We start from the raw sequence: 19,383 nt of genomic DNA, 5'->3' as shown, positions 1-19,383 counted from the left end.
AGGCCTAGACATTGATAGTTTTACCCTGATAAATTCTTTTAGGAATCCATTTAGTGTACTGAAAAGGTGTGCAGTGGTGTGTCCATATATAATAACAGCTTGTAATGTGGAGCATGATGGAGCTGAACGTTTTCGTTTAAATCCCTTTCTGACGCTACAGCTTCACTATAGATTTCAGATACGGGATAATTTAACCTGAAAAAGACCGCTTGCAGATATGTGATGCTCCATAGATACTTTCCCAATTGCAGATTCTCAGCATTAGCAGAAAGTGCAGCCTTTTTCAGAGAAAGCACGGAACAAAGTAACACGACCCACTCTGCTCCACTTTTCCCACCCTTCTGTAGTGGAGAGAGCATCACCAAGTCAAGCTTCACCAAGTGAGAGAAAGAGAGGGAGGGCAAAAAAAAAGCTCAGTTCCTCCATAGTCTGGGAAGCACTTCTCGTAGAGCTTCCAGTAATTACAATAGTTTACAACCAAAAGGTACTACAAAAGGTATAATAAACCATTTAAGATCTTGGCACATACAGCAATGCAGTATGCTGTCATCTAGACAGCAAGGCTTACAACCTCTATTAAAAAGTGTAAAAGTGTAACAGTGAGAATCAGACAACATACAAGGCTTTGTAACATTTGCATGCTTTTTACTTTGTGCGCATGCGCGCACACAGCTAATTTTCACATTTCATGAGCACCATTGTTGTGCACTGTAGCTGCAGCCATTCTAATGGCTCATTTCTAATGCTTCTGAGCAATCCACCTACATTATGGACTAACAGCAGGCACATACAATAAGCACAGGAGCCTACAGAATGTTCTGTATGTTTAATTTCAAAATGACCGATGGCAAAACTGAAAATATTTACAGCACATACTGCGTAAACACTTATGGGCTCTGTACAAAGAAATATACATGCAAAAGTATAAAATAATTGAAACAAAAATGAAAAATGATACTTACATTAATACAATGAGCTTGGAACTAAAGTAAGGTCAGTGACAGAACCTTAAAATGCATCCAGTCCTACTTTTGATATACGGTGTCTGTACAACTTTACAATGACAAATAAATTACAAAAAAAGAAAGAAGATATCGGACTATACAGATGAATCCACCACATCCCCTCCTACTGGAAAGCTTCTGTCCTCTCCCCACATTCTGTGAAGCTGAATGTGGGGATGCAGGGATCTCTGGGCTCTACAGATGAGTGGCAGTTAAGTGTAGGCTGCAGACCACTGGACAGCTGCTAGAGAGAAGACTCTTTTCAGAGCTGACACTACTGTTACTTTGTAAAATTGTCGAAAAAAAAATTTTTTCAAGCCAATGTGCCACCAAAAAAACTATCCAAGGCCTTTGACCTACATTTGTATAAAAGCTATCTGTAATGGTGAGATATTATATAAATATCATAATTTAAAGGCTTCACATTTATATCAAGGGTCTCTTGCCATCACAAGAAAGCATGAAAAATCACCAAGACTGCTAGGGGTTACATTTTTTTATGGGAATATGGTCTCAAATGCAACTAATGTGCAGAAAAACAAATGTATATTCTGTGAAATGACAATAGTATCTTGGAAATGTCCAAACTTGAAGATAAAAAGCTAATGGTAATTACACGTAAACAACCCGTCATGGCTTAAAATGGAAAAACGCAGGGGAAACAAAAGTCATAAAGCTAGTTGAGCTTTGGTATAACAGTAATGACAACCAAAAAGTGACAAAAACATATAAGTGCCATGTAGACAATTACCCTGTGGTGAGACAGGGAAAAATAATACTCAAAACTAAGGATATCATCCAGGTTAAATAAACACAATTAACAGTAGGACTTGCAGTACCAAGTACATGCTTGTCTATATATTTATTACAGGTACAACAAATGTCTTCATAAATAGTTGCATAAACTGTTGAAGCTGCAACATTGCACATAATAACAATCTGAAACATAATACAATGAGTGCATTTACAGTATTCAGTCTTCCTCTTGAGTTCATGTCTGCTGCCCTATGGCTATCTTCCGCTGGGGTTCCCCCATCCTGGGATAGTCTTTGTGAACATACAGCATTAAAAAAAGAAAAAAAAAGAAAAGAAAACTAAAAAATGGCAGACACAGACTATGTACAAAGTAAGGCTTATACATCTTTAAATTGCACAACACAATTTGCTCTAGTTAAAGCAAAGTTAAAAATTTAATTTTCTTGCAGCACTTCAAAATTAAATGTGACATGATCATAGTTGTTTGACTAAGCAACTTTTTAAGCTATGTGACCAACAAGCTTTGATTTCTGTTTAAATGATTCGAAAGAAACTGCCCTCACGTTTGATCTGCATGTGCCAAGCTCAGTCCATTCTGTGCAGATTCAAATCCTTTCCATTTCCTTTATTAGGTATCTTTTTTTGTTTAATTATTTAGTGTTCTCTCAAAATTGTACCTGAAAATTTGTAGATATCATCAGCTTCATATTTTCTCATTTTCTTTTTAAAAGTTACTTAAAGGAAGCCTCCCCAGGTTTGGAGTTCAATACTGTAAAAGCGCTAAAGAACAACTTGTTCCCTCTGGCTCAGGCTAAATGGGGGAAAAAAGTTTGCATCGCTTTCTTCCCAGAAGAGCTCTGCCAGTGTTGTGCAGGTGCACTTTACACACAAAGTAGTCATTGTGGCTTCATTCATCAGGCAATCACTGAAACAGTTTATATGTATTCCACTGATAGAATCCTTAAATTTTAAGTCCTTAAAATTTTAAACCAGTCAGCAGCATAAGACTGGGTAAACACAACTTATCCACAGATATCGCTCGTTGTTGAATTGTGTTCTACGTGGCTCTGATTGACTAAGGTGGTAGTTTCCACACAACTCAATTGGCTGGGGAACGAAAGCTTCCAACACATAGCACCTGGCCACTGAAAGAGGATGAGATGATTTGATGCATTTCTCTGCTCAGATCCTAGGGTGGAGCCTGCTGTGCAGAAAAGCCCTGATGCCTCCTAGCGGTCGCAGGTCATTCTGGTGTTTGCGCCGGTCTATGAAGGAGATGAGTCTGGAGGTGTCGATGCACTCAGCCGAGCAACGGTTGCCCCCCGGCCTCAGCCAGGGCTCCTGGATGCAGGCAGCGGCTGGGGGGCGCCGAGAAGGCTCCAGACGCAGCAGCAGCCGCACAAAGTCCCGCGCCTCCTGGCTCACGCCCTGGAAGTAGTCATCAGGGAAGCTGAAGTCCAGCCGGCAGATGTTCAGGCACGTCTCCTCAACGCTCTCGTCCAGAAAGGGCGACGCCCCACTCAGCATCACATAGGTGACCACCCCGAGGCTCCAGAGGTCAGAGGTTAGAGAGACAGGGTCCCCGAGAACCAGCTCGGGGGCAGCAAATTCTGGACTGCCAAGGAGAGGGTGAATGTAATGGGCGGAATTCAGCTGTACTGCATCCCCAAAATCCGTAAGCTTCACCGTGGGCTGAGAGGAGCCCTGATCCACCAACAGGTTTTCAGGCTGAGGCATTGGGTGCGGTGGGGGTTGGAGGAGAAGGAAAACATTTTTTTTAAATGTTATGACATTAGAAATGCATACATTAACAATTATTTTTCCCTATTCATGTTAATTCTTCACTAAGTTTACTTAATTTATGAGTAAACAATTCTATGTGCAGTTGAAGCCTCCATTTAAGAAGTTCACCATTTTTGCTTCTACTTATTTCCCCACAAAGTGTACTTTGTTTTTCCATGAAACGGATTGTCCAATCAAACAGACCTTGACATCAAGATGGGCTATCCTGCAGTTATGCAGGTAGTGCAAAGCTTCTAAAATGTCCCGCAGGTAAAAAGCCACCTTCTCTTCAGTGAGGTTCCCCCAACTGACGATGTAGTCCAGCAGACGGCCCTGATCAGCCCTGTCCACGCACACGCACATGCATGCATAATAAAACATACAGATGATGAGTAAGAATATTTTAAGGCTTGTGGAAATATATCCCTCTTGTGCAATGTGTGTGTAACACCAGGACACCTGCTATCTGTGTGTGTGTGTGTGTGTACACAAACACAAGGGCATTCTCACATGTCTAGAACCAGTGCATAACTGCTGGGGGTCTCAAAAGTGTCCTGTAGGCAGACTATGTGAGGATGCTGGAGCTTTTTTAAGATGCTGAGCTCCTGGGTGACCTGATCACGTTTCATTAGTTTCTTATTGACCAGTTTGACAGCTACAGTCCGTTTGGATCCCTTCAGGTCACACCTCTTCACCACAGCAAACCGGCCCCTGCAGGTGAAACGAGTGACTGGTTAGGTTACGTCAAATATATCTAAACTGTTCCTGGGTTTCATGCAGGTACTTGAGTATTCTTCCCAATCTGAGGCACGTCCTGAAAAAGGATTCAAGTATTACCTCCCCAGTTCTGCTACTTCAGTGTAGAAAGACTCAAAGTTGTCTTTCCACATGACCCGGACTCCATCACTGGAGGTACCTACAAGGAGATGCAATTCATGACCTGTTCTTTTTACCCATGGTTCACTTGGCTTTCAACACTATAGTTGTATTTTTGCATCTGAGAGAGAATCCTGTGTGCATATACTTACCCAGCACTCTGAGACTGGCGGATGATGTCACACTCCCTACATCATTCGTGGCAATACATGTGTAAATGCCGTCATCCTCTGAGGCCACACCCACAATGCGCAGCGTGGCCTCACCAGTCTCACTGTAAGACAGAAATGTTCAGTTAATCACTGCATGCAAAGCATGTGACAGTGTTTGTGATGTCCACTTCAAAGAGACTGGAGAGTGTGTGTTGAAGCCAAAGGCACACACCTGCAGGCTATGCTGAAGTGGCCATTGTTGGTTAGGGTGTTGTGCTCAGGTCCCTTCCAAGTGATGCTGGCTTTGGGGCGGCCACACAACTTACACCTGAGTGTGACACACTCGCCCTTATCACAGGTCATGTCACTAAGCGGGATCAGGATCTCTGGGGGAACTGCACAAAACACCACACCTCTCATCATTTGAAATAATTAATATACAATTTCAAATGTACATTTTTTTTAATAAATGAAAAGGAACAAGAATGGATATGCAAACCTACCATCATAGATGTAATTAGGGTTTAGAAGCTAGGGACAAATAGGAAGCCAGACTTCAGAGACTCAAATCAACCTTGAGACAATAAAACTTGAAACAATCTAGTTTGCAGCAGAGACCTCCTCTACCTCTGAGTAGATATCTGTTACCTTTACAGAAACCTTATTGGACTTCCTGTAACCATTTTCTATCTTGCCCTCCTTCTTCCCCTCCTTCTCTCTCTTCTCCGACTTCTTACGGATACGCAGGGATGTGTGCCAGGAAGATGATTTCCTGATAGAGGAAAACAAAACAGTTGCTGGAGATTAATATGAAAAAAGTCTCTCATCACTGCTGATGTTACTGCTTTAGCAGCAGTGTAGTAACTGACAGGAAATCAGTAGCAGCTGGTGCACTTACTTGATGGTTCCCTCTGGGGTGTCCGGGATGCTGGTGGAGGTGTGGCCCAGCACATAGCCGGGGATCCAGCCCTCGGCGGCGGGGCTCTGCTCCGTGGCGGCACGGAACACCAGGAACATACTCTGCTGGTTGGAGGCCAGAATCTGCACCACCTCCCCCTGACACACATTTATCTCATCCTCCTTCAGGGCCACGTAGTCCTGTGTCACGAGCATGGTGGAAATGTTGCTGCTGCTGCTGCTTTCACTCTGTGAGGGGACCGGTCAACACACACACACACACACACACACACACACACACACACACACACACACACACACACACACACATACACTCACACACACAGACAGACAGACAGACAGACAGACAGACAGACAGACAGACAGACACAAAAATGTGACACCAACATACATAGAACTTGAACACAATAACCAAGCACACTTTCACATCCTTGTATAGGACTAATAATCTGAGTGGCTCTTTATTATAGAAGTTCCAAGGTGCTCCATATAGCATTTTATTCCCATCCTTTGAGTGAAATGTAATGAGATTTGGTGCAAACCTGAGAATACACGCACAATAGAAACAGTCACACTCATGTTAGTCATCTAAAGCTGATCCATGCCTACAGTAACAACTTAATTTTGGGTTTTGGTTAAAGACCACCCGCAGAGATGTATACAGTTTTAAAAACATCTTAAAATAGACATAGGTAAATCAGAATAGTTCTTAGAATCAACCTGTTGTCCCCCAAAGATAATTTAAAGAACTGCGACAGTGCTTCAGAAAGTGGCAGAGAGAGCCTACAAGTGAAGTATTCCCTCCAGAACCTCCCAAAGACAGAACAGCAGTGGTTAGTAAACTGGGCAGCAGTAGAAATGTGTTACTGTTTAACAAAGCAGGGGCAGGAGGTCCCAGTCTTTAGAGGCAGAGAGCAGACAGAATCCAGGTTGGGGTTAGTGAATACTCAGCTAGGCAAGAGGAACAAAGAGCAGCAAGGTCTTGCAGAGGATAGCTGCAACGGAGCTGCAGGTACACTGAAGGCTGCAGGCTGGCGACCATGCCGGAGCAGGGCTCTTACCCCGTTGCTTTGGGTGGACTGGACCGAGTGCTCGCTGGCAGAGGAGCAGGTGCTCATGCGGTCTGCATCTTTGCTGTGGGTGGAGTGCCGATGGCTTTGGTTCAGGTTCTGCCGGCCCAGCGATTCGCACATCTCCCCGGGGAACGTGAAAGAGTTGGGCCGGCTAGCTGGGGAGCCTGGCATGGAGCTCCAAAAAGAGGCGGTGGAAGAGGGCGTGGTAGAGCCCCCAGTTTTAGGCCCTGGGCTGCAGGGCGGGAGGTTGTCTTTGAGGACTGGCGTGGCCACAGGGGTGGGCATCAAGGTGGAGGGGCCTGGCCTGGGTTTGACCAGTGCCAGGGGAGGCACTGTGGCTCGGGGAATCTGTGATGGGACTTGGCCGTCCCGGGTCTCTTTGGAAATGCTGTCCGCAGGCTCGCCCCGTTTGGTCTGAGGACTGTCCAACACCTTCGGCCTGGCAGGGTCTCGACTCGTGTCGGGGTCTGCAGTGCATGAGGGTGGGGGGCCCCCAGAGAGGGGCCGCTGAGGCATACCTGATATTTTTTCAGGGCCGTCTGGGTCGCTAGTTCCGGGGCCCAGAGCGGGAGAGTGGTGGCGAAGAGGCTGAGGCAGGCGGGAGGGCTGGGGGATGCGGGAGGGGCGTGAGCGGGGGCCCGATCCAGCTGGGCCGATACCTCCACCCCCAGGAACAATGCCCTGCCCTCCACCAGTGCCAGCGTGGGCACCACCCGCAGAGCCCACTGAAACACTCCCACTCCCTCCCACATGGTTCTTCTGGTACTCGATGGGAGAAGTCAGAGCTGCTGGTGAGTGAAGAAGGCAGCAAAAGACCATTCAGTACTACATAGGCTAAATTGCATGGCTTCAACAGGCCAATTTCCAAGAGTGCAGGTGTGGTGCAGCTGAATGGAGCGCAGTGCAGTGTGGGGCTGTACCAGTGAAAAAGTTGCGCTGGCTTTCCAAGATCTGGCTGATCTGCAAGGTCCAGACCTGTCGTACCCCAGGGTGGGAGGAGTGCAGGACAAAGGCCTCCGTGCTGCCCGTGGACATTCTGGATGTCAGAGTAAACTTACAGGGGTCACCATCGACACTGTCCTCCAGCCCCAGACAGCTCACCTACACACAGAGACAGACAGACAGACAGAAATTTGCAAATAATCATCACTATCACCATAATAAACCACTGACATTTTGGACATGAGTAGGCACCTTGATGCTGTTGTTATACAGGAAGCCAGGCATGGTGAAACCTCTCTTCTTATCTAAAGGCTCACTGAAAATAACAATCTGCTCAAACAAGAAGACTCTTCTCTCCTTCATCCTGCCCAGCAGGCCTCCATCAGAATCGAACACCATGAAGGTGTCCTGCAAGAGCAGACGACCCTGGGCGACTATCTTTCCCTGTGACACAGAAAAAAAAAAAGAAAAAAAAAAAGAGAAAATCTTGAATTCACCTTCTAATAAATAGTGGTGAGAGACACCATTTGTCCATACAGCTGTTATTTTCATTGTATCCCATGAGTGTCTTACATCAAATCCCTGGAGTCGGCCCACATTCATCATGTCATTACATCGCTTTGGTACAATGCACATGACCTCCACTGCTTTCTGTAACACAAGAGCGTCGCTGCACTGAAATAGCCACACCAAAGATGAACTGAGGCCTGAGCAGAGATCAACACTTAAGACTTAGCCCTTGCTCCTACCTCTAAATCCAGTGAGTCCAGTCCAGCTTTTTTGGAAAACTTGAGGAAATCCTACAATTGAAAAGAACATTTGAACAGGCCGGGCTGGTTAGACAGCTTAACCAATGGCCACACTCTACAGCGCATAGAGCAGCGCACACACAACAGCAAACTGAGGACACAAAGAGACCTTGAGCAGCAGCTGGTACTTCATGATTCTCTGCACTGGTTTGATGAGCAAGTCAGTAATCTGCAGCTTGTGTCCCAGACGCTGCTTCTGGTCCTAGTGGTAAGGGTCAAAAGGCAAGGGATAAATAGAACCTTAAACAGCAGTTTCAAAGTTTGGATTCTTGCTAACATGTGCTATCTAAGAGAAAATGAACTCTGATTAATTTCTCCTACCAAAGTTTCTCTGAGATTTTGTTACAATAAATAGTTTTTAAGGCATGTACCTCAAAGTAGGTGTCAATGTACTCTGAGACAATGTGTTCTGATTTGGGTTTGTTCTGGCAGTAAACGATGTACATGTGCAACCTCCGCTCCTGCAGACAGAACAAAGATACCAGAAGGCATGAGCTTTGGACACCGGAATATGGTGAGCACGTTTCTGCTGTGAGTCTACTGTGAAAGGTTATGTGCTTACATGCTTCATGAACAGCAAGCCCAGATGATCAGGGTCTTCAAGGCATTTCTCCAGCTCTCCCAGAAAGAAACTGAAATGGCAGCGATTACAGGCACTTAGGACAGCAGACCCTAGCCAATGTTTCCCAGCTGTGACTATCAGTGTGATTGTGCTCTTTTTGTGACAGGAAGGAAGCACTCATGTATGGCAAAGATGACATACTCTCGGTGCCAGTCATAGATCTGGTGGATGTTGCCGAACACAATCTTGTCTTTTCCTTTCATGTCGTCAGGTACACCTTCTTCCCTCATCCTGGCCATATAGCCCTGGCAACAAAATAATCAGCTAAAGCACAGCCTGGCTGCAGAGCACTTCACACAGCCAAGGTGTCTTGTGTGAAGAAACATGAAAATGGTTATTAAAGAAATGAAAAGTGCTTACCTCAACAACCAAACCAAGATCCCTCACATAGTCCCTCTCTGTCTCAATCAGCTCCAGCAGTACATAGCTACAACAAGCCAGACAGGACAAGTTAGGAATAGAGACAGAGAACGTGACCAGCTGGAAGTGCAAGCGAGTTAAGGTGGTGAGGGACAGACTTACTGGCGTTTCTTGAGGAAGGTCGTCTTGCGCTCATCCAACTCATCGATGGGGGAGGAAGATGAGAGGAGGGAGTTGTCTGAAGGGTTGAAGGATGGACTGCTGCTGTCTCCCTGCTCCACACACAAAGAACTTGGCCGGTCCTCCAGAGCCTTCACACGCAACACAATCACATACACATGCACAATAACTTACACACTCATGCAAAAAGAGCTGGTCCTGTCTTTCAGAGCCTACACACCCCCACCCTCAACCACCACTCCTACACAGACCCCACCCACAGAGAACTGGACCTGTCCTTCAGAGCACACGTGCACACACACACACACACACCAACACAAACACCTTCTTCCACTCACCACTGACACTTACCATCTTACTTTTGACCAGCTCTTCAATGGCACTGACTAATTCAGCAGCGCTGGGAGTCTCTGAGCTGGGTGGCCGTACTGAGAGACGCGATGACGTCTGTGGAGAGTGAGAGCGAGGAGCAGAGAGAAAAATCTGGGTCAGGCATCATCTTGGCAAAGACAAAAAATGAAGGCAAATCTCAGATGTGACGCTCCTTTTACCAACTGTAAAACAAATGACAAATCCTTTAGTTAGACTTACCACTAATAACACCATTTAGGTATACCCACATAGAAGACATAGAAAGAAAAATAGAATTTTAAAACAGACAGATCTGGCAAAACCAAAGTACAGCAAAAATCTGAAAAGGAAACTACTAAAGTACATGGCATTTCTGAAACTGTCTTCAATTTGGAACCCGAATAAAAACATAAACTGAACGTCATTAAAGAAAGTATTTAAAAGCACTAGTAGAATTATGTTTATCCACACACCGCTGTCAGGAGTTGTAAGGAGAACTAAACATCATGAAAGAGATATCCAAATAGAAATTTATCTCTGAAATTCATGAGGCTGACTGAATGACTGTTATAATTTAACTACAGTATTATGCTGATGGCACAGTTTAAAACTGAGAAGCAGAGTGGAAGTCTCCATTATTGGTAATCATCAACAATCTAGCCAACAAACAAGTAAAAGTGGAAATCTAGCAAAAAATCTCACCCTTGCTGTGCCTTCCAGACTTTCCCATGTGTGTGTGGGAGTGGTCTCTGGTCTGCTTAGCTTTTACATGCCAATTAGACACCAGAGTGAATAATGAAGGGAAAAGCACAGAGGAAGGGGGGGGTGGGTAATGGGGGGGATTATAGAGGGGTCAGGGGTCACGTAAGAGATGCTCTCCAAGATTCAGAGTTGTTGGGCACATGGAACACCCCCCACCCCCGGCCTTCATACACCCACACTTCCCACTTGGCCTTAACAATACATGTGCCCTCCAGTACTGTGAAGTTAACAGTGTGTGGGCTGTCTAATACTGTGAAGCTATAATCTGACAAGTTATGACACTTCTGAGGCACCCAGTTATTATAGTTATTTATAATAATAATAATAAATAATAAAATTACCTCTAACATATAAGGAGGAACTAGGTTTGACAAAGCTTAAGGAATCATGAAAAATAAATATGTGGAAAAGATAAGAAGGAAAAACAATTAAACCAATGTAAACCAAGTAACTAACAGTAATAGAATCAACAGAAAACAATTTTGCAATTTGGTAAGCTGAAGCTTAACTCAGTGGCCCTGAATATAAAAGCACACGGAAAAATCTTGTTGAGATGGAAATAAATAACAGCAAAACAAAAGAAGAAAGGTGCATCTGCCACTACAGATGTCAGTATATGGGAGGCCTACAGAGGATTTTTCCTAGTAGTGAGGCATCTCTGTCTATGGCTCTAGTTTCCAATCAAAGCAAGACTGAAATATAAAAAACTTAAATCAAAGTGAAGGAACAGCCTGTGCGTCTCGTAACTAAGCTGGCGCCATGGCAACAGAAATAGAAGCGACATGAGGGGAGGGAGGGTCGAGAGGGGAGGAGTCAAATGGAGAGGTATGGGAACTGAGATAAAACAAAGACAGGACACAAATCAGCATAATGCTGTGGCAAACAATACAGCCAAGAAAAAACAAAACAAAACAAAAAGCAAAAGAGAAAAACAAAATTAGTGTCACAAGCTTTTCTTTGGCAGTGTTGACCCCAGTTACATGTGGTGCATTTCACTGAATTTGGCACATGTCAGAAAATACCGAAAATGTCCTCAGGAAAATTCAGCTGGGAAAAAAGGTTCCCTTAAAACATAAAATGCTTACAAACTGACATATACATAAATTCTAGATTATATTTGGGTTTCTATAGGCTATAAATATAAACACACTCATTTCTTTTTAAATTGTTATATTTTAAAGCATGACAAGTCTATACAACTGATTTTGGTCACAGTTTTGTTTATATGGAAAAATAAAAATAAACCTGAAGTGCAGATTGAACAACAACAACAAAAAAAAAAAACAACCACTCACCATTATAAACTGTGAAATAAAGGATAGAGAGACAGAAAAAAAAGCAGACTTAATGAACCTAAAGTGTCTGTGCTGCCACTGTGAGGAAGCTCTGGACCTGCTTCATTACCACCAACTAGGCAACTCAGGCCAGTTGGTCCTGCTAAAGCACCAAACATGATTGGTGCACTACTGTCAATCACCATACACCTATAGATCTGCGTGGTCACCTTGTCGTCCTGGGGGTCAGGCTGAAGCAGGCTGTGCTGCTGGATGGCCATGGGCGGGGGCAGGGGCACGGCGTCGGGACCCTCCTCGCCCTCCTCCTCTCCACAGCTCTGCATGCCCGACGAGGACGACTTGGACAGTGTGCCGCTGCTCAGGCCCTCGTGGCGCACCCTCTGTGGACAGAAAACCGCATGCGCTTACTGCGAGGCCCCGAGGAACAGTGTCCAAACAGCAGCTATCCCAGAAGCCACTGGGGGAGCACGAAGCCGCCCTCACCTCTTCCAGCGTCTCGTCCTGCGGTGTGGCAGCGCTGTCGTCCGAGTCCTTCTGCGAGCCCACGTCGGCACTCTTGCGGACATCGCGGCTCTTCTTGTGCTTGTGAGCCAACTTCTTGACATGGCCGTCGGCCTTGCCGCTGCTGAGCCGCCGCACGGGGCTCGTCAGCCACTTGCGCAGTGTGTTGCCTGGTCGTTTGGGCCCTGGTGAGCTGTGTGAGCCCATCACGTGGCTTGGCTGCAGTGTGGCTGAGGAGCCCGGGAGGATGGCATCGTTGCTGCACACAGACAGGGTGTCTGAAAGGAGGAGGGAGACACAGAGAGGAAAAAGGAGACGAAGAACGAATCAGAGTTCAGCTCTAAATGAGAGAAGTGGTCTAGAAATTATTAATAAAAATGAATTCATTTAAAAAAAAATGGCAGAAGAACAATTTCCTGTGTAAATGGCAGTATACAGAAAAACCAGTACTGCATTCTACTTTGTGCAGAGATAAGAGACCTGAGGGCGAGGAGTGGCCTCAGCAGGCCTCTTCCTCACCCTTGTGGTTGAAGATGCCCTCCATCTCCATGCTGCTGCGGGAGTGGGCCAGGCAGAGGGTGGCGCAGGGCACCAGGCCCTCCTGGGCAGGCGAGCGGTCCGTGGTGCGCACCAGACACCAGTCCGGCTTGTCATGGAGCCGCTCCAGCACCTCCACCGTCTGCCCTCGACGCACCAGCAGCTCGTTGCTGTTCGCCGGCATGAAGTCATGGATGACCACTGTCAGCTCGCAGCCTCCAGATAGCTGGGGCCGAGACAGAGAGAGTGAACAAGACAGCTCATGAGGTTCAGCCGGGGCAGAAAGGGAAGAGAGTGCAGCATGGGGAAGAGGTGCGGAGAGTCTCGGACCTTGTCACTGTCCAGCGTGTTCTGAGAGGTGCGGGAGGCCAGGGAGATGGTGTCCGGCTGGCTGCTGCCGTCACCCTGACTGTCCAGGTCCTCTCCATCTCTACACAACATCAGTTACATAGCACGTGAAAACCCACAGTCCAGTCAATGCTACTGCTAGCAAGCAAAGGATCTGTACTAATTATGAGCTGAAACACAGTTAAAGTGGTATAATAATGTTTAAGTGGTATAAAGGGCCTTATTAGAAATTAACCAGAAATGTTAATAAAGGAACAAAGTCATTAAAGTGTAGCAAGTTTAGTAGAGACTTTAAAGTAGAGAATACAGTATGGTACACAGTATTATATTTAGATAGTAAAGTATAGTGAAGAGTATAGTATAGAGAGGTTTCACTGGCCTGGGATTGTACCTGCGACCCTTGTGTTTGGTTGTGGAAGGCTTGGGGATGTGGATGGGCTCCTTCAGCGCCCCCTTGAGGTGAACTGTGCGCTCCTGAATCACCTCACGAATGTGTTTGATCCAGTCCTGTTTGTTCTCAATACTGGAGGCCTGTGTGCGTGTGTGTGTGTGTGTGTGTGTGTGTGCACGTGTGTGTGTTAGAGAATGAAAAGGGGGGGGGGGGGGGGCAAATCGCACAAAGTTGCTGGAAGCCACTAACCTCACCCTTGTGTCTATTGTAATCTAAGGGTTAACTGTCAGGGTTGGTCTATACTCACCATAGCTCCATGTTTGCATCCCTGACTTAGCTTAATTTGAAATATAGAAAAAATTCACTACTTTTTAAATGCACATTACAACAAAGTGGCTTCAAAGACAGATGGGAAACACTGATTTTTTTATGCCAATGTATGTGCATAACAATGTAGGTGCATATTCAGAATCTCAGTTAAAATTGGCAAACTAGATGAAAATCACACAAAATTAAAAAAGTAATTTAAAAAAAGATTTTAAAGATAATTTTCATAATCAGAACTGGAGATTAATTTATGTGAAGTCACATTTGAGCAACCTAGACTGTATTTCAACTTTTAGGCTAACACTCCTTCAAACTGAATTAAAAATGGGGTGGCTCACATAGACAGTAAAAGACATGATGCATTTGAAAGTCACCAACATTTGTCATGTAAAAGCACATTGCAAGGTAAATTCTAGCATTTAATCTGACAGACACACAGGGGCATGCGGTTAAATCAGCACCTGGGAGACAACAAGGGCTGCAGCAAACAACTATTTGAACAGATATGACAACTAGATTTTTAGATAGTATTTGTAATAAAATAATTAAAATAACGTTATAAATAACTCAGTGTTGTACTCATTGAATGGTGTATTGAAACTAGAACCAATACTTAAAACAGGACTCAATCTCAGACTGTTGCTAAGAAACTGGAGTATAGTCATTAATGCAATTTCCTTCCCACTCTTAAAACAATACAATTGATTCTTGGTTTAATATGAGAAGGACTCATTTCCAATTGGGAAACAGTGTTATGAGGAATTGCAGTGCATGGAAACTTTTTCTGATGCTAGTAAACTCGCACTAGTCAGCATTAGCTAACTAACACCTAACACTAGCACATAACAGCATAGTCTGTGCTGTGATCTTGACCTACATACGCAGTCGTGTGTTTGGCCAGCTCACTGGTGGCCTGCCTCACCCAACACTAGAACCCATAATGTGCGATTTCCACCCTTGTCAGACAGCGAGCAGTGTTACAGAATGTTTCAGTACAAACTTAACCATTTACCAGTGAAAGAAACTCAGTTAAGGTCATAATCGCAGGAAATTTGTTCACCATCAGTGTTTATAAAACGCTGATTTCAAACAAGCCCTTATAAAACGAATACAATTGTTCCTCAGTAACAACCTGTTCAAATAATAGAAAATGCTGCTACTGAAGCATTTCCACAGTTGTAAATCAGTCAGTTTTGCTGGGTGTTGATCACATGCCATGGTTCTGCTGATAATTTTAAAATCTGGCAGTTGGCTACTAAGTTAGCCAAGATGCCCTCTCAAAACAGGAATCTGACTAAAGGAGTACATGTTTCACAAATGAAGGATGATTTGATTATGAAAATTCTCAAATTATACTTTTGGCATGCTAAAATTATATCAACCAATTGTTGCAGCCCTAAAAGACAAACCTTTCACAATGCACGCATCCATTAGAGGCCCCACAACATGAGTTCCCAACACCTCTAGAACTGCCTTGCACTAAACAGTAAAGCTACATGCTTTGCCAACCATGTCATAGAATGACCTTGTCCTGTGGCTGTGATTAGCTTTCCAGACTGCACAAAACAGGCAGAACTGAGGATAAGCATAAAACCGGGCCCTTCATTTCAAATTTTGAAGTCATTTACAGGGCAAACATTCTGTGAAGCACTCCGCCCTAAACCATGGCCTGTGCTGTGTGTACCGCTGGGGACGCTGCCAGAAGAGGACAGCATTTTCAGGGGCTGCAGCACATGTAAGGTCTGCTTGAATGAGTTGGCAGAAGCATGTCATGCCACCAAGGTTAGTTAATATTTGGAAGTACATACATTTGCATAACATCCTACGCACATGTGCAGAGGAGAGTTAGAGGACAGATAGCTGCCTGACTCATCACACAGAAAGTGCACAAGCGCTGAAAGGGTGAGAAAGATCAGCTAGCCACTAATGCTCAGCACCACAGCCATGCCGTCAAGCAGAAAGAGAGAGAGAGAATGAGAGGAAACCACAGAGAAAGTGAGAGTTAAAGAGCATGAAGACGAGAGAAGCTGAAAGGCAGTGCAATAATGAGTGAGAAAGCGAAAAATTACCTTAAGTACAATCTTGTTGTCTGAGGTTGGTGTCCGTCCTACCCAGAGGGCAAATTTACATGGGTCCCCCTCCACATGTTCAGTGACACCCAACTCTGAGGTCTACATACACACACACACACACACACACACACACACACACACACACACACACACACACACACACACACACACACACACACAAAGCATGCAATACATGAGTAGTTGTTTTTCATTTTAAACCTACTTAAAACTACTGAGCTTGTAATCTGTAGAACAAATCATGGAAACATCTGCAGATCACACAGCACTATTCCCATAGCAGTACTGAGAGTGCACGTACAAACAACTTGCTCTTGTAGATGTACTTGCTCCTGCCGTTGGAGTCTTTGACCTCCTTGCTGAACACGAGAGACATCTCAAACAGGAAGAGATGACGCTCTCTACCCTTTCTGATCAGAGTCTTAGGATCCCACACCTGGAATGATTCCTGCAGGATGAGCTCTCCCTGAGACTCGATGTTCTCATCAAAACCTGAGGGGATATATGACAACCACTGATTTCACATGAGAGTTCAGATGCATGCCTGAGTGTTTGTGTGATTGTGTGCGTGTACGTGTGCGTGCATGCGCGTATGTGATGATGAAGTGCACTCACCTTCCAGCATGCTGAGATGCATGGCATCGTTGGCTCGCTTAGGTACACTGAGCATGACTTCCAAGCCATCTTTGATTTCTCCTTTGCCCTCCTCGCAACATGTCAGGAGTTCCTGTACGCACACACAAATGCATACAATTATATGCCACTAAAGACTGAAAAAGACATTTTTCTGTGAGCCTAGGATAAGTATTTTTACTATGAAGGTCAGCAGACTACAGCGGAGTGGTGATGTAGCTACCTTGAGTAGCAGCTGGTATTTGGTTATTCTCTGCACTGGTTTGATCAGGTATGAAGAGATTGAGTTGGCGAGGCGGTGCCTCTGCTGGATCTCCTGCCAGATCATGAGTTTACACAGGTTGTTCCTCACAGTTCTCACAAATACAATTACAAAGTTGCAATTACTACTATAGAAACTTGTTCTTACATCAAAGTAGGAGCCAGCAAGCTCAAGTATGAGCTGAGTGGAGTCTGGTTTGTTTTTGCAGTAGTTCACATACATCTGAAACTTGTCAGCCTACAAAAGCACAAATATAATGATAACTTGGAGTGAACAAATTCCATACTATCTGTTAGTATTCTCACAAATACAGTCTTCCACAAGCTTACCCAGGTCACAAAACAGTGACCCACATCCTCTGGAAGCTGTTCATACTTCTCCAGCTCTTTTAGAAAGATGCTGTGAAGGGGAGGGAGAGAGAGAGAGAGAGAGAGAGAGAGAGAGAGAGAGAGAGAGAGAGAGAGAGAGAGAACTATAAATGCAAACAGCTATTAACAATGACCTACATTTAGCTCACAGGTTCTTTGACATTTATACAATGCCACAACTAGAGGACTTTTAGTGAATAAAATATTAAAATGTAACAGTCTCAAGTCTCAAACAGGGACTAATTATCAGAATGGAATAAAACTCACTTGTGGTGGAATTCATAGAGGTCCTGCATGTTGCCAAAAATGATATGCTCTTTATTGACGATTCCTGGCGGGATCTCCTCCACACCACTGGTCATTTCCCATAGATATGTCTGGGTAAAAGCACAGTAAATGGCATTTCAAAATGTCAAAAACATAAATCTAGCCCCAGAAATATCAGATGTTATGTCTCAAAAAAAAAAAAAATAAAAATCCAATTCCAAAAATAATTAATTTTTACTCACATCCATACACTCCCTCAAGTCCCTCACATAGGCTTTCTCAGTTTGAATCAGCTCAGCCATAATGAAGCTTAGAAGACACATGAAAGCATGATTACACAAATGCCACAAAAAGGAAAGGAGAGCAAACAGATGAACTAAACTGATAATAGAATTATGAAGGACTTGCTGACAAAGAAACTATAGTACTAAACTACCACGGCTTCACTCTAACACAGTCACAGACATTTAAATCTCCTAAATGCTATATGAAAAAAAAAAAAAAAAAGATCTAGAAAATTTTGTGCATAGTTCATAACTTGTCAAAGTGACAAAGAAGCACTGGTGCCTGGAAATGCATTACAAATAAATAAATATCAGAAGCCATACTGCCATCACCCACAGTATGGGTACAAAAATGATTTGAAACAGATGCATAAGCCATAGTGTTAAAGAGGACTATCTTTCTTGGATAGAATTAGGAAAAATATTGGATGAACATCAGTTCACCTTCAGCAGGGAGTCAGGAAGACTGCTGTCCAGTGGAACAGTATTATACAGTAAGCTGTGCAATGCAGTAGTATTACATAGTAGGCTGTCCAATGGGTTATTATACAGGGAGCTATACAGTAGCACAGAAGCCACAGACACATACTCCTTCCTGCGGGCAGACTTTCGCTTCTCCTCGTTCAGCTCATGGGCTGCATCCCTCAGTTTGACCTCTGACCCTGGGGTACTGGCAGGAATAATGTCCAGTTGCAGGTCCTTACTCTACAGGAGAGAAAGATAAAGACCAAAATTAATTATTACACTGTTTTCACTTGAAACAACACTTTCCAAACACATCAAATACTTCCAAGTTTAATTAAGTCAGCAGTGATTACTTGCTTCTCTTTCAGAAATTGGCAGCATATCACAGCCACCCAGGAACAACATTAGGTTAACGTGCAAGGTGAACTTCCAGAGGACTGAACCCAGTGGTCCTGATTAGTGTAGTACCCATCACTCCAGTTTGGAGTGTTTAAACATCTGAAAACCGATCACTTAAAAGCAGTGGATTTATTGGGTAGCACTTCTAAAATGAGAGGAAAGCTCCACGGAATGACTGACAGCCCTTCAGCTCTCTGCACTGCACACAGGCTGAGGCAGCTGGGGCCGTTTGTGCTGTTTGTGGACCACAGAGGAGAAACCTACAGCTTTGTTGGAATCACAGGAGATGCCGAGAGCTTTCTCCAGTGACATGCGGTATTTGTCCATGCGCAGGGAGAAGTCGCGGTAGCGCTTGTCCACTGCCGTCACCCACTTCTTGATCTCGGCGGCGTGGGCGTGGCCTTTGTCACAGAAGCCATCAGCCAGCTGGATGAGCAGCTTCACCCGCTCTTTGGTTTGCTGTGGACAGAGGGGAGGAGGGCGTGTGGGTGACTAACTCACTGGGGTATCATAGACATGAGTCTAGAGCGCGCGCGCGCGTGTGTGTGTGTGTATGTGTGTGTGTGTGTGTGTGTGTGTGAGTGTGTGTGAGTGTGTGTGAGTGTGTGTGTGTGTGTGTGAGTGTGTGT

At 44.6% G+C, this 19,383-nt stretch overlaps 1 protein-coding gene across 3 annotated transcripts in view; it reads right to left on the bottom strand.

The window, feature by feature from the left end:
• Window positions 1-811: 811 nt before the first annotated feature.
• The window catches only part of trioa (trio Rho guanine nucleotide exchange factor a), a 71,992-nt gene continuing 53,420 nt past the window's right edge, over window positions 812-19,383 (bottom strand). The window contains exons 23-59 of one of the 3 annotated variants that reach the window (XM_027012064.2): window positions 19,019-19,213; window positions 18,480-18,595; window positions 17,849-17,915; window positions 17,607-17,716; window positions 17,301-17,370; window positions 17,119-17,208; window positions 16,933-17,025; window positions 16,692-16,803; window positions 16,378-16,568; window positions 16,056-16,157; window positions 13,967-13,996; window positions 13,648-13,799; window positions 13,251-13,350; window positions 12,903-13,146; window positions 12,366-12,661; window positions 12,092-12,262; window positions 9,826-9,921; window positions 9,457-9,605; window positions 9,295-9,361; window positions 9,076-9,179; window positions 8,875-8,944; window positions 8,684-8,773; window positions 8,422-8,514; window positions 8,253-8,303; window positions 8,077-8,154; window positions 7,756-7,947; window positions 7,482-7,662; window positions 6,550-7,349; window positions 5,469-5,716; window positions 5,219-5,342; window positions 5,074-5,101; window positions 4,803-4,965; window positions 4,571-4,692; window positions 4,380-4,458; window positions 4,053-4,253; window positions 3,747-3,885; window positions 812-3,488 (exon numbers count right to left, since the gene is read on the bottom strand). In XM_027012064.2, coding sequence (XP_026867865.2) covers window positions 2,943-3,488; window positions 3,747-3,885; window positions 4,053-4,253; window positions 4,380-4,458; window positions 4,571-4,692; window positions 4,803-4,965; window positions 5,074-5,101; window positions 5,219-5,342; window positions 5,469-5,716; window positions 6,550-7,349; window positions 7,482-7,662; window positions 7,756-7,947; window positions 8,077-8,154; window positions 8,253-8,303; window positions 8,422-8,514; window positions 8,684-8,773; window positions 8,875-8,944; window positions 9,076-9,179; window positions 9,295-9,361; window positions 9,457-9,605; window positions 9,826-9,921; window positions 12,092-12,262; window positions 12,366-12,661; window positions 12,903-13,146; window positions 13,251-13,350; window positions 13,648-13,799; window positions 13,967-13,996; window positions 16,056-16,157; window positions 16,378-16,568; window positions 16,692-16,803; window positions 16,933-17,025; window positions 17,119-17,208; window positions 17,301-17,370; window positions 17,607-17,716; window positions 17,849-17,915; window positions 18,480-18,595; window positions 19,019-19,213 — 5,760 coding nt within the window. In that variant the 3' untranslated portion in view covers window positions 812-2,942. The remainder of the gene's footprint in view (window positions 3,489-3,746; window positions 3,886-4,052; window positions 4,254-4,379; window positions 4,459-4,570; window positions 4,693-4,802; window positions 4,966-5,073; window positions 5,102-5,218; window positions 5,343-5,468; window positions 5,717-6,549; window positions 7,350-7,481; window positions 7,663-7,755; window positions 7,948-8,076; window positions 8,155-8,252; window positions 8,304-8,421; window positions 8,515-8,683; window positions 8,774-8,874; window positions 8,945-9,075; window positions 9,180-9,294; window positions 9,362-9,456; window positions 9,606-9,825; window positions 9,922-12,091; window positions 12,263-12,365; window positions 12,662-12,902; window positions 13,147-13,250; window positions 13,351-13,647; window positions 13,800-13,966; window positions 13,997-16,055; window positions 16,158-16,377; window positions 16,569-16,691; window positions 16,804-16,932; window positions 17,026-17,118; window positions 17,209-17,300; window positions 17,371-17,606; window positions 17,717-17,848; window positions 17,916-18,479; window positions 18,596-19,018; window positions 19,214-19,383) is intronic. The other 2 variants (XM_027012065.2, XM_027012066.2) reach the window with 2 other exon arrangements.

This window comes from Electrophorus electricus, chromosome 8 (assembly GCF_013358815.1).
Source record: "Electrophorus electricus isolate fEleEle1 chromosome 8, fEleEle1.pri, whole genome shotgun sequence".
NCBI lineage: Eukaryota > Metazoa > Chordata > Actinopteri > Gymnotiformes > Gymnotidae > Electrophorus > Electrophorus electricus.
This window is presented reverse-complemented; position numbering and strand designations above follow the sequence as displayed.